The following is a 13,446-nucleotide window of genomic DNA, read 5'->3' as shown; positions in this document are numbered from 1 at the left end:
CTCTATGGAGAAAAAATGGTTGACAATAATGTATGTATTAGCAAATTGTCGGGGAAAACTCACAGATTTCTATACAAAGCGTTTGCGTAACAGAAATCTGTGGGGAAAACTGCAATCACAGAAGGCAAATGTTTTCTGTGAAGAGTCGATGGAACCGGCTGCTTACTCATTTCGAAAGCATTGTGTTAATTTAGTCTATGGTTCACCGAATTCGGTCGCTTTTACTTTACTTCCTCGAGTCAGGATTTTATCACGTGCTAACCACAGCCGGATCGAACTGTGATGATTAAACGATGACTTCAGCCAACGACGCTGGCGAACCACTGTTTCAATCCACCGGTTTCAAACGTCTTGATGCTTCTTTGTTGTTACAATATTGACATTTTTCTTCTCAGTAACGTAGAATGAATTTTCGGGGTTTGAAATAATTTAAAACCACCGCCACTGCAGCGCTTCTGCATTCCTACGATTTTACGCAAATTATTTTCTTCTTTTTATTACCTGAAGAATTTCCATAAGTGGTAATGGCGGTAAGTTGATCGATAGAAAAGATAACGATGCAACGTTCCATGCCGAGGCATATTATACATAACATTTACCTACGTATATACATGACTAGGAAATAAAATCAGCGGTTGCAATATTCACTATTACTAAAAATTTTAGCACATATTCTACAGTTTCACTACAGATTATCTTCCGTAATTTTTGTGCTAAGAATTATTACATTTTTGTTAAAAAATTATTGGTCACACCTTAAAACATGAGTACACAATCAGTGATAAATATTTTGCCTGTTACAAATACACCTTTATCATTAAATTTTTTAATATAAGAAGTATGTACAGTTATGATGGACCAAAATGTGTGTACATACATTCCATTCACCTGTACCTACTACTCATATCATAAGTATATTGAAATGAGCATTTTCATCATTCCATGAAATGTTGCAGAAAAAAACTCGGTTCAATGTTGATTCAAATGATTATTCATTTACATGTTTGATCAAGAAAATCGATTTTAGAATTTGATTAATATCCTATATTATCAGTAATCTAACATCGTGCATATGAAACTTCTTTCACGAAGCTGCACAACAAAATTCACATGTCATCAAAGTCTTATACGTATTTGGCAGAACATGATTATCATGTGCGATAATCTTACACTTCATCGCATTTGCTATTTTACAGAAATAGTAACAGTACTTACAATCGCTGATGTTATCACGATCTTGAAAATCTAAAGTGGATCTACACAACTTCAAAAGTGTGATAGTTTTGTTAGAGAAGAAAAAATAACTAGTTTAATCTAAAAATAAACTGAAAGTAGATGTCATTGTGGACTGGAAAAATTAAATTTTAAATCTATAGGAATTGAATCAAGAATGAAATGAGATGGAAGAATAAATAAAACAAGATTATATAATTTATGGTACATAATGAATAATTGAGATAATCATTTATCCTTGTAAAGATGATAGATTGATTTTTTGAATGCTATATTGATAGCAGCTTCACAAATGTTTAACACATTGTGATGATTATGCACTTATCCTTTGTCCAATGAAACAAAACGTAATTCACTTTTATTGAAAGAAAGTTACACTGATAGTTATTGGTTTATACGAAGACAAGGAGTGACTTATTACAAGTTTTTTTTATAATTCTTTACTTGAATATCATGTGGTGCTATGATTAGGACAACTCATTACTGAGGATAGAATCTCTTGAACACTAAATCTTTCCGTGTAATTCTGATACTGTCAATAAGTCCGATCTTTATTGCACTTGAAAAATGCTGCATGTCGCTCAATAGAATACCCTTGATGTAACAAAATTTTACAATAACAACCTGCTACGATACCATTCCAAATAAGTTAATCCGTATAATTTATAATGGGCTATTACCCTCTGGCTTTGTCACTACAGATAATGTAATCAAATTGACAACATCAGATACTAGTTTAAAAAATTGGTTCCTCAGTCTATGAAGATCGGGATTCATCACGATTATATTTTGTTCTTAGCGATTGAAAATATCGGTTAGATTATCAAAGAGTAGTTGATAGTCATTGTAAAAATCAAAAGCATACACGAATCTTGATGTTCGTTAGTCGTATGATCGACAACCAGTCTGGTTCTATCCAATTCAGTTTAAATAGGCAATTCAATTGGTGATAACGTGATTCAGTTGAGTGTGAAGGAGGGCGTCGTTCAACTTTTTTCATGTGCTAACTTAAAAGAACTGAAGGACTAACAGCTACTTTGCTTTTTTGAGCTCATTTTTTTCAAGTTGAAGCATGTAGAATTTTCAGTAATATTTTTCCCCCGATCAAATTTTGTAGGATCCAAAGAGAAGAACAGACGCACGCTACAGGCGTACTCGTGAGGACCCGGTATACAGCATGGTGAAGCTACCACGCCGTAACGAAGCCATTTATGCTGTGACGTCAGATAGTTCTGACTATGATGAGGAGAGAAAGAAAAAGGATTTAATACCAAGTTTGTGGTGTGGTCTGGCGATATTGTTGATATTGTTAATCAATATGACGTTACATCATTACCTCTACAACGGATTGCCAACGCCACTTACAGTCAATGACTTAGTAGCTGGCAAAGATCTCTTTATCACCGAGAGAGCTAAGTCTGATTTAACTGGGTTGGCAGAAATAGGAGAGAAGATAGTTGGTAGTTATGAGAATGAAGTTCTTGCTGTGGAATACTTGAGCAATCTTTTACAAGAAATTCAGGCCGAAGTGACAAATAACAAGACTGTCCAAATTGATGTCGCAAGAGGTAGTGGTGCTTATTTTATATCCAATCGTCGTTCGTTTACGAACGTTTACCTCAATGTTGGCAATGTGATCGCTAGATTGTCGGATGGAGATAATTCCAGTGTGGCTCTACTAGTGAATTGTCATTATGATTCGCATCCTTCCAGTCCGGGTGCAAGTGACAATGGCATAAACTGTGCAGCAATGCTCGAAGTACTTAGAGTTTTATCCCAAAGTCAAACTACATTGACTCACGACATCATTTTTCTGTTCAACGGTGCCGAAGAAAATCCATTGCAAGCATCTCACGCCTTTGTAACTACTCATCGTTGGGCGGCAGACGTACGCGTATTCCTCAACTATGATTCGGCAGGATTTGGCGGTAGAGAAGCACTTTTTCAATCTGGTCCAAAAGATCCGTGGCTTGACGCATATTATGCCTCCGCTGCTCCTCACCCCCATGCATCAGCAGTTCTTACCGACTTGTTTGAGAGTGGCTTGGTCCCATCTGATACCGATTTTAGGATATTCCGAGATTTTGGAAACCTTCATGGCCTGGATATGGCCTATTATGCAGGTGGCCACGTTTACCACACGCTGTATGATGATTATCAAATAATCCCAGACGGATGCTATCAACACACCGGAGACAACATGCTGGCACTAATTAAAGCCCTAGGTAACGCACCAGAACTTTTGGAAAGTTCTGTCGAGGGTAGTTCAGTATACTATGATTTCCTGGGATTGTTCGTTATTCGATATTCAACCACGATTGCGATTATACTGAACGCACTGACAGCACTTTTGGCCCTTGCTTCACCCTTTTGGCCAATTCCCGGGTGCAGCATCAAAGACACGGCAAAAAGCCTTGGAATAAGCTTGTCCTTCCAGATATTGGGGATTCTATTAGGACTTGGACTCTCTGTCTTTTTTGGCATGCTGCTTGACTGGACAGACAATGCAATGAGCTGGTACAGTAATCCAGGGCTATTGATTGGATTATTCGTTGCACCGACTATGATTCCGATGCTGGGTGTTAATTGGGCACTGACTGCTCAACCTATAGAGCAGGTGATCTCAGTTAGTTCGGCAATTTTGGTTAATTTTTTATTTTATAGAAATTGAATCGATTAATAAAAGTTGATAATATTATTAAATAATTTGCTACAAAGAATGACCTTTAACAATATTTTTAAAAAGAATTTCATTTGACCAGGTAAATAAGTTAGTTTCACAGACAGCAATTTTAATGCGTTAGTACTTATAGAGGCATTTCATTTTCAGAACCGTTTAGGTACTGGACAACGAGTACAGCTAAACACACAGGCTGTAGGAATGTTATGGGCAATCATTTTAATTGCATTGACAATTTATGGTTTGAAATCAGCATATGTAATAGCTATAATTGTTGGATTTGTATCTGCAGCCAACATTATTACTTCAATATTCAAACTGCAAAGACTTGGTTAGTGTACTAGAAATCTTAATACTCCAAATTTCAATCTTCAATAAGTCTATATTCTTTGAATGTATTTGCAAACTATATGATCTCTGTACATTCGTTCAATGTCTGATAGTTAATCTGATTAAGCGATTTGCACAAAATCTTGAGAAGGTCACAACTTTACGTTCATTTCAGATAGTGCTTACATCTTGAGGATGACTAGAAATAAGAAAATTTGCCCAATGAAAGTTTAATCATCGAATTATCCATTTTTCATATTGTCTTCACTTTCAGTCAGAGTTTGGCTCGCGATTTTTATCGGTGTGGGGTTGTTCATTCCAACTCTGTATTTGCTGTGGCTCGGATCAATGCTGACCAGTTTTTTACCAATAATGGGAAGATCAGGGTCTCAAATCACTCCTGATCTCTACATATCCCTGATTATGGCTGTGGTAACTTCAATGATCGGCAGTTTTTGGGCACCTTTGATAGCTGTCGTTCGAAGGCCGCAGGTTTTAGTACTTGGATTTTCATTAGCTGCTGTTATCACTGTCTTAGCAGCTACTGTCACAACATATGGTTTTCCATACACAGTTGATCTCACAAGTCCAAAGCCACAACGGTTTTGGCTTATTGTAAGTCGCTGTCAAATTTACTTATTCAAGTCTTTTTAGTTTCACTGAATCACAGTGCAAACTCCTTACAACTCACTAATATAACCTGAACATGTGATTTCAGCATACGGAAAGAACTATGTATGATATTAATGGGAATGTGACATATAATGATGGGGGATTCTGGATTCAAAATCTAGATCGGAACGGTCCGAGAACAGTTGAGAAATACATATCTGAATACAGCAATGCTACAACTGTAGCAGATGCGTGCCTGGATACAATCTACTGTGGACTTCCAATCTGGAAGGGTAGAGACATGGGCATGTTGTGAGTTATAATGCTATTCAGAAGTATTTTTTACGTTGGAAAGACATGTTTCAAGCAATGTAGATTAAAGCCCAGTATGTCAGAAAGTACATAATTATGTTACATTATTACTTCATTTCAGAAATAAGAGCTTTTGGATACCAAGTGAAGTGCCAACCGTTCAGTTGTATCAACCATCGGCACTTTTAGGTGTTTGGAATGACACAACTACAGAATCAAGGCGGTTGTACCTGAATTTAACAGGGCCCGACCATATGAGTCTGGTGTTTGCACCGAGAGACGGCGTAACTTTATCCAACTGGTCATTGCTCGAAGAAGTTCCTACGTCAACTATGTGGAATGGGAGATCGGTTTACTTTGTGCTTCACGACTATGCTGTAGAACCGGAAACTGCTGTGGAAATTTGGTTAGACTTAGTGGTGAGTGTTTTATCATGTTTTTTTTTTCCAATAGTTTAATAGTTATTTGGTTTTTAATTCAAATATAAAATTCAATCTACCATTATTTTCTTACAGGTTGCAGATGGAGTAAATCCAGTTATTGATATCTCTCTAAATGCTCATTATGTGCATAACACGACAAGTGCGAGCACACCTTATGCCTCTATTCTCAAACAGTTGCCACTGTGGGTTGCTCCACTTCATTGGTCATCTACTTACAAATCTTATATTTTTTAGAAAAAAGAAAGTTTTATTTTAGTTACTGGTTATTTTATTGAACTGGGGCCTGAGAACACAACTTGAATATTGGTAGTTAAATTAACTTGGAGTATACGACTTGACATGAAGCTTTAAAACTTAACTTGAAAAGATAAGACTATTGTGATTTTGGGAAAACTTTTCTGGAATAAGAAAGGTGAACCATCAGTATGTAATAGCTTTCAGTGTTAATAGTAAGAGATATCATAGTTTCATACCAGTATAAATGTGAGTTAGTATGTCCGATATTTAGTCGGAATCAAAGGTTTGGGGGACCCAACACACTACATGACATTAAAAAGTTTCGACAACATTTTTTGACAGCATCAGTCCCCATTCTTATTAAATACGATAAATGTTACATCACTAAAGAGATTCTAAAAAAGATGCTGAGTTACCTTGTTATTTTCAAAAGACGTTATGATGAATGAATCAATGACTGTTATAAGTATGAAGTGCGGCAACGTGTGCAATTATAGGAGAAAAGGAATGCTTATTGTAATTCATTTTTATTCAAAAATGTAAGCTATTTATCACTTACGCCAGATGCTCAAGTTCACGTAATCAAATAATCATTATTCACTATGAATTAATAAGTAATAAAAATTCGATAGTTTGATATTTTACAGTTTTTGCTTTTCCTTCTTTGCCTGTTCAGCAAGTGCTTCTAGTCGATCATGTTCAGCAACCAATGCCTCCACTTCAGATGCTGGTAGAATACGAGTCTTTGTTTTTCCATCTTCACGAGTTAGAGTTGCCATCTCGACTATAACAAAAATACAGTATTAATATGGAGAATGAACAGTTGTTGCTCCTTCCACCAAACTCAATTCAACAATTGAGAAGCTTCAACTGACCTTTGTCAGAGGAGAGTTTAGTCATATCTAGAGTTTTTGAGAGAACTTTAATCGCAAGAGCCATTGCGTCTTTCAAAGTAGTTTCTCCCTCTTGATATTCCTGTTTGAGAGAAGACACAGCTGCTGCCGAATTGTTGCCAATACAGGTAGCTTTCCAGCCGCTGTAATTACCACTAGGATCTGACTGGTAGAGCTGATAACCGTAATGCCGGTCCCAACCCATGTAGAGTATGGAAACTCCGAACGGTCGTTTACCTCCGTATTGAGTGTAGGCTTGTTTGACATCACAAAGCCAAGAAACCAGTTGCTCACAAGGAATGGTTTCACCGTATTGGAGTAGGTATCTTTGACCGATTAAGCGGAGCTCGTTAGTTAGGACGTTTGCATCAGATGTCACTCCGGCGACAGAGCAAACCATATCCTCATTTAGTTTATAGATTTTTTCTGAGAAAAATACTTCATCCAACAGCTTGTTGGTGTTTCTTCTTTCTGCGGCTAGTAAGATTCCGTCATTAGCCAGGATTCCTAAACAGGTACCAGCGTGACTTATAGCTTCCATTGCATATTCCACTTGGTATAGCCGTCCCTCTGGTGAGAATATAGTTGTTCTGGTATCATACCGGCGAGCCTGATCAACAAATCGAGAAATAATTGGGAATGAATTACAATGGTACGTGGTGAGTTTTGGATTACAGTCAGCATGACGATGCGCCAATTAGTCGCATCGTTGCTACGGTTTATTTTCACTTAGTAGCCTTTTCTCGATTAGAGGGCTGAACATTTTCGCAACAAACAATACTGAGGTGGATACATCTGGAGCTATGGGGAATTTTTATTGAAATTAGATGGAATAACTGTATGGATGACAATGCATCAATAGAGGTATTCTAACCTATTTCTGTTCCGAGCTCAGAAGTTCAGAGTATTCAAGTAATTAGAAAATAAGTCTATAGTTGTTTACAGATAGTTTGAGGAAATGAATAATTCTATGCTCACCATCTTGTCAAACCTATTCAAAACTAGCAAAAAACGTAGCAATTAAATAACAGCAACACACTGAAAGCAAGTTTGACGGCCGGCCCAAACTGCATGAACTATGCGATACGTAGATTTGTAAAAGTGTTTGAACCACGGTCTGTTTGAACACTGATCTCTATACTTTTGAATCATGCTTCCATAATTTGCAGCTAGACAGCAGCAGTAGTAGAGTCCGATCGCCTCCATTTTCTGACAATCCGAAATTGCGGGAAGTTTTAAACACATGTAAGTAGGTAGAAAAGTCAATGTTAACATTAATAAATAAAAATATGGCAAGCTAATGTTGTAATATGATTATCATAACATTAACGTTTCTACCTACTTATAATGTATTTAAAACTTTCCACAATTCCAGTTCCTCGGTATAGATAACGTTGAAAGACCAACAGCCTTGGGTTATTTTTCGCGTTACGTGATCTTATGGTAATCTTAGAGGATGCTGTATCGGCACTATGTTACCACAGTCAAGGTAGTCATATCATATAGACAAGTCTTCGACTGAAAATAATTTCGCGTTCGCGTTTTAAACGTGATTTTAAATTCTTCGAAAAATCGAGGAAACGATCGATCTGTCCTGCACATGTTGGTGTTGCGTTCTATCGATTAGAGTTTGTAGAGTCGAAGTCCGGGTACGGAGGCGACCATTGTAATTTGTAATGTCAACAGAATAGTTTTATTGTTGTTAGTGAGATGCGCAACGTAACCTAAAAAAATGTGGTGAATATCAACTTATAAGTTTAAGAAAAAGAAAAGCTTGAGTAATAATAAATTTGCCCAACAATGGAGGAGAAAAATGTAGCAACAGTTAACTTGGCCACTGATGCAAAGGGTATAATTGTTCCATACACTGCTGGATGGACTGCAGAAGATTTGTGTATCAAGGTAGGTGACGGTTATTTGTTTTCCATCCACTTCACATCTCAGCTATTATACAAACAACAGAGATTTATGTAATCTTTCTGTTTTTGTTCTTTGTGTTCATCAGGTCTGCAAGCAAGTCGGTATCGGTCCAGTGGCAAGACATTTATTTGCACTTAGAAATCGATCGACCAAGCTGTGGTGTCCTCCTGGACACAAACTGGAAATTAAAGAAAAATTGAAATTTGACTTCAGGCTGAGGTTCAAACCGTCGAGTATACAGAGGCTTAAACAAATCGATATCAAAGCCTATGATTATTATTTTCTACAAGCTCGTACCGATGTCATGGATAACAAGGTTTCGGAAATCGTTTATGAAAAACATAAACGTGAATTGATCGGATTGGGAGTATGCGATATGTACAGGTGATCATTTTCCTAATATAAATATTACAGTTTCCAAAGCTCTTTATCGAAATATATCAGCAAGTTTGATCTGAATCAAATTTTCGTGTACTGATAATTTTTATTACTTACAGAGTGATGCTAGAAAAAGATATACCAAGAGAGATTGTGGAATCCGATTATAAGAAATACATTCCCAAGGAATGCCTAAAGCGTCATTCATTCTTTGTGAAAAAACCCATTCATAATGCTTTGGTTAGAATATCTGGTCACGACGCTGCCTATGTAAAGGACCAGTATTTAAATCAATTGGAATGCATGGCTCCAAATTATCTGTTGGAAGAATATAAGGCTTTGATGGACAGAGGTATACCTAATCCTCCACGAAAACTTTTACTCCGAATTAATTCTAAGGAAGTCACGTATACCGATATGGAAAATAACATTGAGGATACTTTGTGTGCCATAGAAGACCTCTGCTTCATTTCCATCAGGTAATTAATGAATATCTTTTTCACCGTTTCTGTTTTTCATCTTTGTTAAGAATATTGATGAATTACATAGATTAAAAGCTCAGGAAATTTACAACTGTATCCTTAGAAATTCTAAGATAAAATTCTTTTTCAAGGCACGATGGAACGGTAGAAATATCTCGAAAGAATGGGATCCCTGCAAATTTGAAGTTTGGTACAAATGCTCTCTTACTATCATTCGTTTCTGGACTGGATGGATATTATCGTTTGGCTATTAAGTGGACATTTAATTTATGCAGAGATCTCACAACGCCAAGTTTGCAAAAGCTTCATAAAATGAAGTGTCATGGACCTGTAGGGTGAGAATCTTTGTCAGTCTAAAATTTTTTTTCTCTAAAATTTTATTAAAATAATTTACTGCTTCATTGTCATTCATACATTATTACAGCGGCGAATTTTCATATGCAAAATTGGAAGAGAAACGTAGTAATCGACCCGGCACATTTGTTCTGAGGGAAAGTGAAACAAAATACAATGTATTTTACTTGGATGTATGTGGTAAAGACAGCAAGCCACGAACAAGGAAGATTGATCAATTGGGACCTGACGAATTTATTTTGTCTGATAGCGTGCAAAGGTATACGTCCCTTGCGCAATTGGTCGCTGCTCATCAAGACCCTGATAATCAACTTTTCCTCCGTGAATGCCTGCCGCCTTCAGAATATGGTATATTTCTAAAACTTAAAAATTCTACAATTATACATGCAAAAAGTTTATATAACTTGTTGACGATTTGGCTTGAATTTACATTTTTAGATAAATCACCGTTATTAATTTGTGCCAGTGAAAGCGGTGTGAGTGATGTAGTTGCTGACGAAGAGTTAGTGGCAGAGCTTTTGAAAGGCGGTCCACGTTGCATTCCACCTCATGAGTTACAGGTATACAAAGCACAACCTTTTCGTAAACACTATGAGTCAATATCCGAATCCAAACCACCGGCGACTACGTCATACCGAGCAATGTGGAGAATAGCTAAAGGCAAAAAACTTGAAGTTGTGATAAAAATTCTTGAACAAGAAGAGTCGAGAGTCACTCGAGAATTTTTCGAGCTGGCTGGCAAATGGGGTCAGCTCAGATCTACAGCGATAGCTCGGTCAGTAACTTGGAACTAAACAGTACATCAATTATTTTAAATGTCGTTGAGATGATATATCTTGATAGAAAACGACGATAAATGAGAATCCTTGAAACCAAAAAATACCAATCATCTTTCGTTAGGTTGTATGGATTGACGCTTGCACCAGCTATTGGAATGGTACTGGAACTAGTGCGATATGGTCCGCTCGATGCATACTTACAAACACACACTTCACCACAAACAATCAAAACTGTTGATATGGTGGAAGCAGCTGCATGTCTCGCCACAGCTCTGTGGCATTTGGTGAGTTCAAGTCGTACATTGTGTTGCATTTAATTGTGCATTTCTGATAGTCTGGTTCAAGAGATAAAATTCTTTTTCCCCTTAATCACTCTCGTCTGCTTCTAGGAGGAAAACGGTGTTGTGCATGGCAATATCAGGTGCAGAAAGCTTTTGGTACACACGCATACTGCGAATAGTCTGATAGTAAAATTAGCAGACCCAGGCCTGTTTGACTACACACAAGCAGAGTAAGAATATTTTTTATTTGAGTATTTTGAGCACGAGTTATCAAAAATGATAAAAATAGCTATTGCATGGTTACACATAATTTGCAGGTCAGAAAGCAAGTTGAAAATCCCGCAAGATTCATCACATTTCAGTTTGCATGTTCATCATATTTATGGTAATTCTTATAATAAAACTAACCAGATCGAATTGATTTAGTGTTCATTGGCTGCCACCCGAATGTTATGGCAATGCAGAATTAGCTAAGCGTAGTTCACAGGCAGATGTTTGGGCTCTGGCAACTACCTTCTGGCAAATTTTCTCCCGTGGCGCGCCTTTACCTCCTTACAAAGACATTGATTCTGTAAAAAGGGTATGTGATATACGTTATTCACAAGTCTTAAGAGCATCTTCTCATGCATGGGATTACCTCTGATTTATAAATGAAAAAATGTTCAGACGGTTTTTGTATTCTCTGATTAATTTACAAGCTTATATTCGTGTCTGTATATTTCACTTGCAGTACTATTCAAGTGGAAAACGATTGCATATGCCCGCTGGCTGTCCAACTGAAGTTTATAAACTAATGCTTGAATGTTGGGGGGAGAGTGGTGGATCTAGAAAACAACCACAAGCGGTAATGCGAGATATCAATCAGATTTTGTACCAAGTGTATAATTCGAGAAGAATTCACGCTTACGAAACTGCATTCCCTAAACTCTTCACTGACACCAGTTACAACGAGGTAGAGGGAGAGGGAGAGATCGATTCATCTGACAGCGAATCTCGGGCTAGTAGTCTATTTACTGATCGCACCAGCCTGGCCTGGGATGATGGTGACGAAGGTGCCCAAACAACTTTTCATAATTCAATTCGCCTTATCGTAATAATCAGTGGTATACAGCAGCTATTCTATTTCAGCAGAGGGTGAATCAAGAGAAACTGATCAAGATGATCAAGAGGAGTTATCCACGTATTTGATTTGGTTGGCTAAGGAAGGAGGTGTAAAAAGCGGACCGTTGGGACAAATGCAAGGCATTTTTGAACTGGATGCGGATTGCAATGTGATACTCCAAGGACGTATAGGACAAGGTTTTTACGGAGAAGTATACAAAGGTTTGCTCGAAAGAGACAACAAAGACGCGGAGCCTCAGCAAGTTGCCGTAAAAAAGCTCAAGACTCAAGCTTTGGAAGCAGACTTACGGGACTTCGAAAGAGAAATATCAATTATGAAGGTAAGATGTTGCAATAATTTTTTTTGGATGAAACCCATGTATCTGGTTATGCTAAATTGGGAAGTATCTCTTATCTCTGTGGTATCTTATAGAAAATTAATTACGTACCATTTCAGACTCTGAAACATCGGAATGTTGTGGAAATTCTAGGAGTTATATCAGAGCCAGAAGTTTGCCTGGTAATGGAATTTGTGAAGCATGGTTCGTTGCAGAGTTACTTAGCGATACACAGGGAGACCCTCACACATAGGAAATTGCTAGGCTTCGCCCTTGATATTGCAACAGGAATGGATTATTTAGGCCGTAAAAGTATTGTACACAGAGATTTAGCAGCTAGAAATATTCTTGTTGCTAGTGAGGATAGAGTAAAAATTAGCGATTTCGGATTAGCGCAAGTAACTGGAATAAACGATTACTATATTCTGCAGACAATTAGAAATCTTCCCATAAAATGGTAAGTCAATAGCTTGTCTTACTTTCAATGACTTTGAACCATCCAAAGATTCCCCAGAAATTATACAATCATTTTATTGTAGGTACGCGCCAGAGAGTTTGAAGGATGGAAAGTTCTCGTCGAAGTCAGATGTTTGGTCTTTCGGAGTGACGATGTATGAGACATTCGGCCTTGGAGACGAGCCTCGAGTACCTGGGGTTGGGGATGGTGGGAACTCTGAAGGTAGCACCGAACTATTCGAGGCGCTAGAAAGAGGTTCTAGACTACCATGCCCTCCCACTTGCCCGCAAGCTGTTTACGTTAAACTGATGTATCCCTGCTGGCAGTTTCAGAGTCACGAGCGACCTGATTTTTTAACTCTCTGCAACGATATACAAGACTTGTTGACGCAATACTGAGATGCGCGGCAAAAATGCTAGACCGTGATTGCTGCCATCCATAATTCGCACATGACAAAAGGTGCCATAATTTTGTACATAATTTCTATTCATCATACGAGGATACGTCTCGCATCCTGTGTGAATTATTATTCTTAAATCTCTTTGATTAGATTCAGGTGACGAAAAAACTTTCTCCGTTTTTATCAAAGATAGCGGATGTCGTAAATTTGAAAAAA

The 13,446-nt window shown here is 37.5% G+C and overlaps 3 protein-coding genes across 5 annotated transcripts; 2 read left to right on the top strand and 1 right to left on the bottom strand.

Annotated features, from left to right (window-relative positions):
* The first annotated feature begins 322 nt into the window (after positions 1–322).
* Positions 323–6,146, top strand: LOC124410682 (endoplasmic reticulum metallopeptidase 1-like). Of its 3 annotated transcripts, none has more exons than XM_046889242.1 (7): positions 323–530; positions 2,351–3,850; positions 4,064–4,244; positions 4,518–4,858; positions 4,962–5,167; positions 5,289–5,586; positions 5,683–6,146. In XM_046889242.1, the coding sequence occupies exons 1-7, from the start codon at positions 525–527 to the stop codon at positions 5,842–5,844; spliced, it is 2,694 nt and encodes an 897-aa protein (XP_046745198.1). In that variant the 5' UTR covers positions 323–524; the 3' UTR covers positions 5,845–6,146. The 3 variants fall into 3 exon arrangements, with proteins under 3 accessions (XP_046745198.1, XP_046745197.1, XP_046745199.1); XM_046889241.1 differs by having other exon boundaries at positions 2,351–3,859; XM_046889243.1 differs by lacking the exon at positions 323–530 and adding an exon at positions 2,022–2,167 and having other exon boundaries at positions 2,351–3,859.
* A 215-nt stretch (positions 6,147–6,361) lies between these two features.
* LOC124410684 (proteasome subunit alpha type-4-like) lies at positions 6,362–7,828 on the bottom strand. Its single transcript, XM_046889246.1, has 3 exons — positions 7,719–7,828; positions 6,723–7,350; positions 6,362–6,631 (listed from the first exon to the last, which is right to left on the bottom strand). The coding sequence occupies exons 1-3, from the start codon at positions 7,719–7,721 to the stop codon at positions 6,489–6,491; spliced, it is 774 nt and encodes a 257-aa protein (XP_046745202.1). The 5' UTR covers positions 7,722–7,828; the 3' UTR covers positions 6,362–6,488.
* Positions 7,829–8,312: 484 nt separating this feature from the next.
* Positions 8,313–13,396, top strand: LOC124410681 (tyrosine-protein kinase hopscotch). The gene is made up of 13 exons (XM_046889240.1): positions 8,313–8,642; positions 8,746–9,044; positions 9,158–9,517; positions 9,652–9,855; positions 9,945–10,222; positions 10,313–10,649; positions 10,775–10,937; positions 11,043–11,164; positions 11,361–11,514; positions 11,665–11,986; positions 12,063–12,376; positions 12,493–12,830; positions 12,913–13,396. Exons 1-13 carry the CDS (start codon positions 8,541–8,543, stop codon positions 13,226–13,228), a joined length of 3,309 nt encoding a protein of 1,102 aa, XP_046745196.1. The 5' UTR covers positions 8,313–8,540; the 3' UTR covers positions 13,229–13,396.
* Positions 13,397–13,446: the final 50 nt, after the last annotated feature.

The sequence above is a fragment of the Diprion similis genome, chromosome 9 (genome assembly GCF_021155765.1).
Source record: "Diprion similis isolate iyDipSimi1 chromosome 9, iyDipSimi1.1, whole genome shotgun sequence".
Classification (NCBI taxonomy): domain Eukaryota; kingdom Metazoa; phylum Arthropoda; class Insecta; order Hymenoptera; family Diprionidae; genus Diprion; species Diprion similis.
This window is presented reverse-complemented; position numbering and strand designations above follow the sequence as displayed.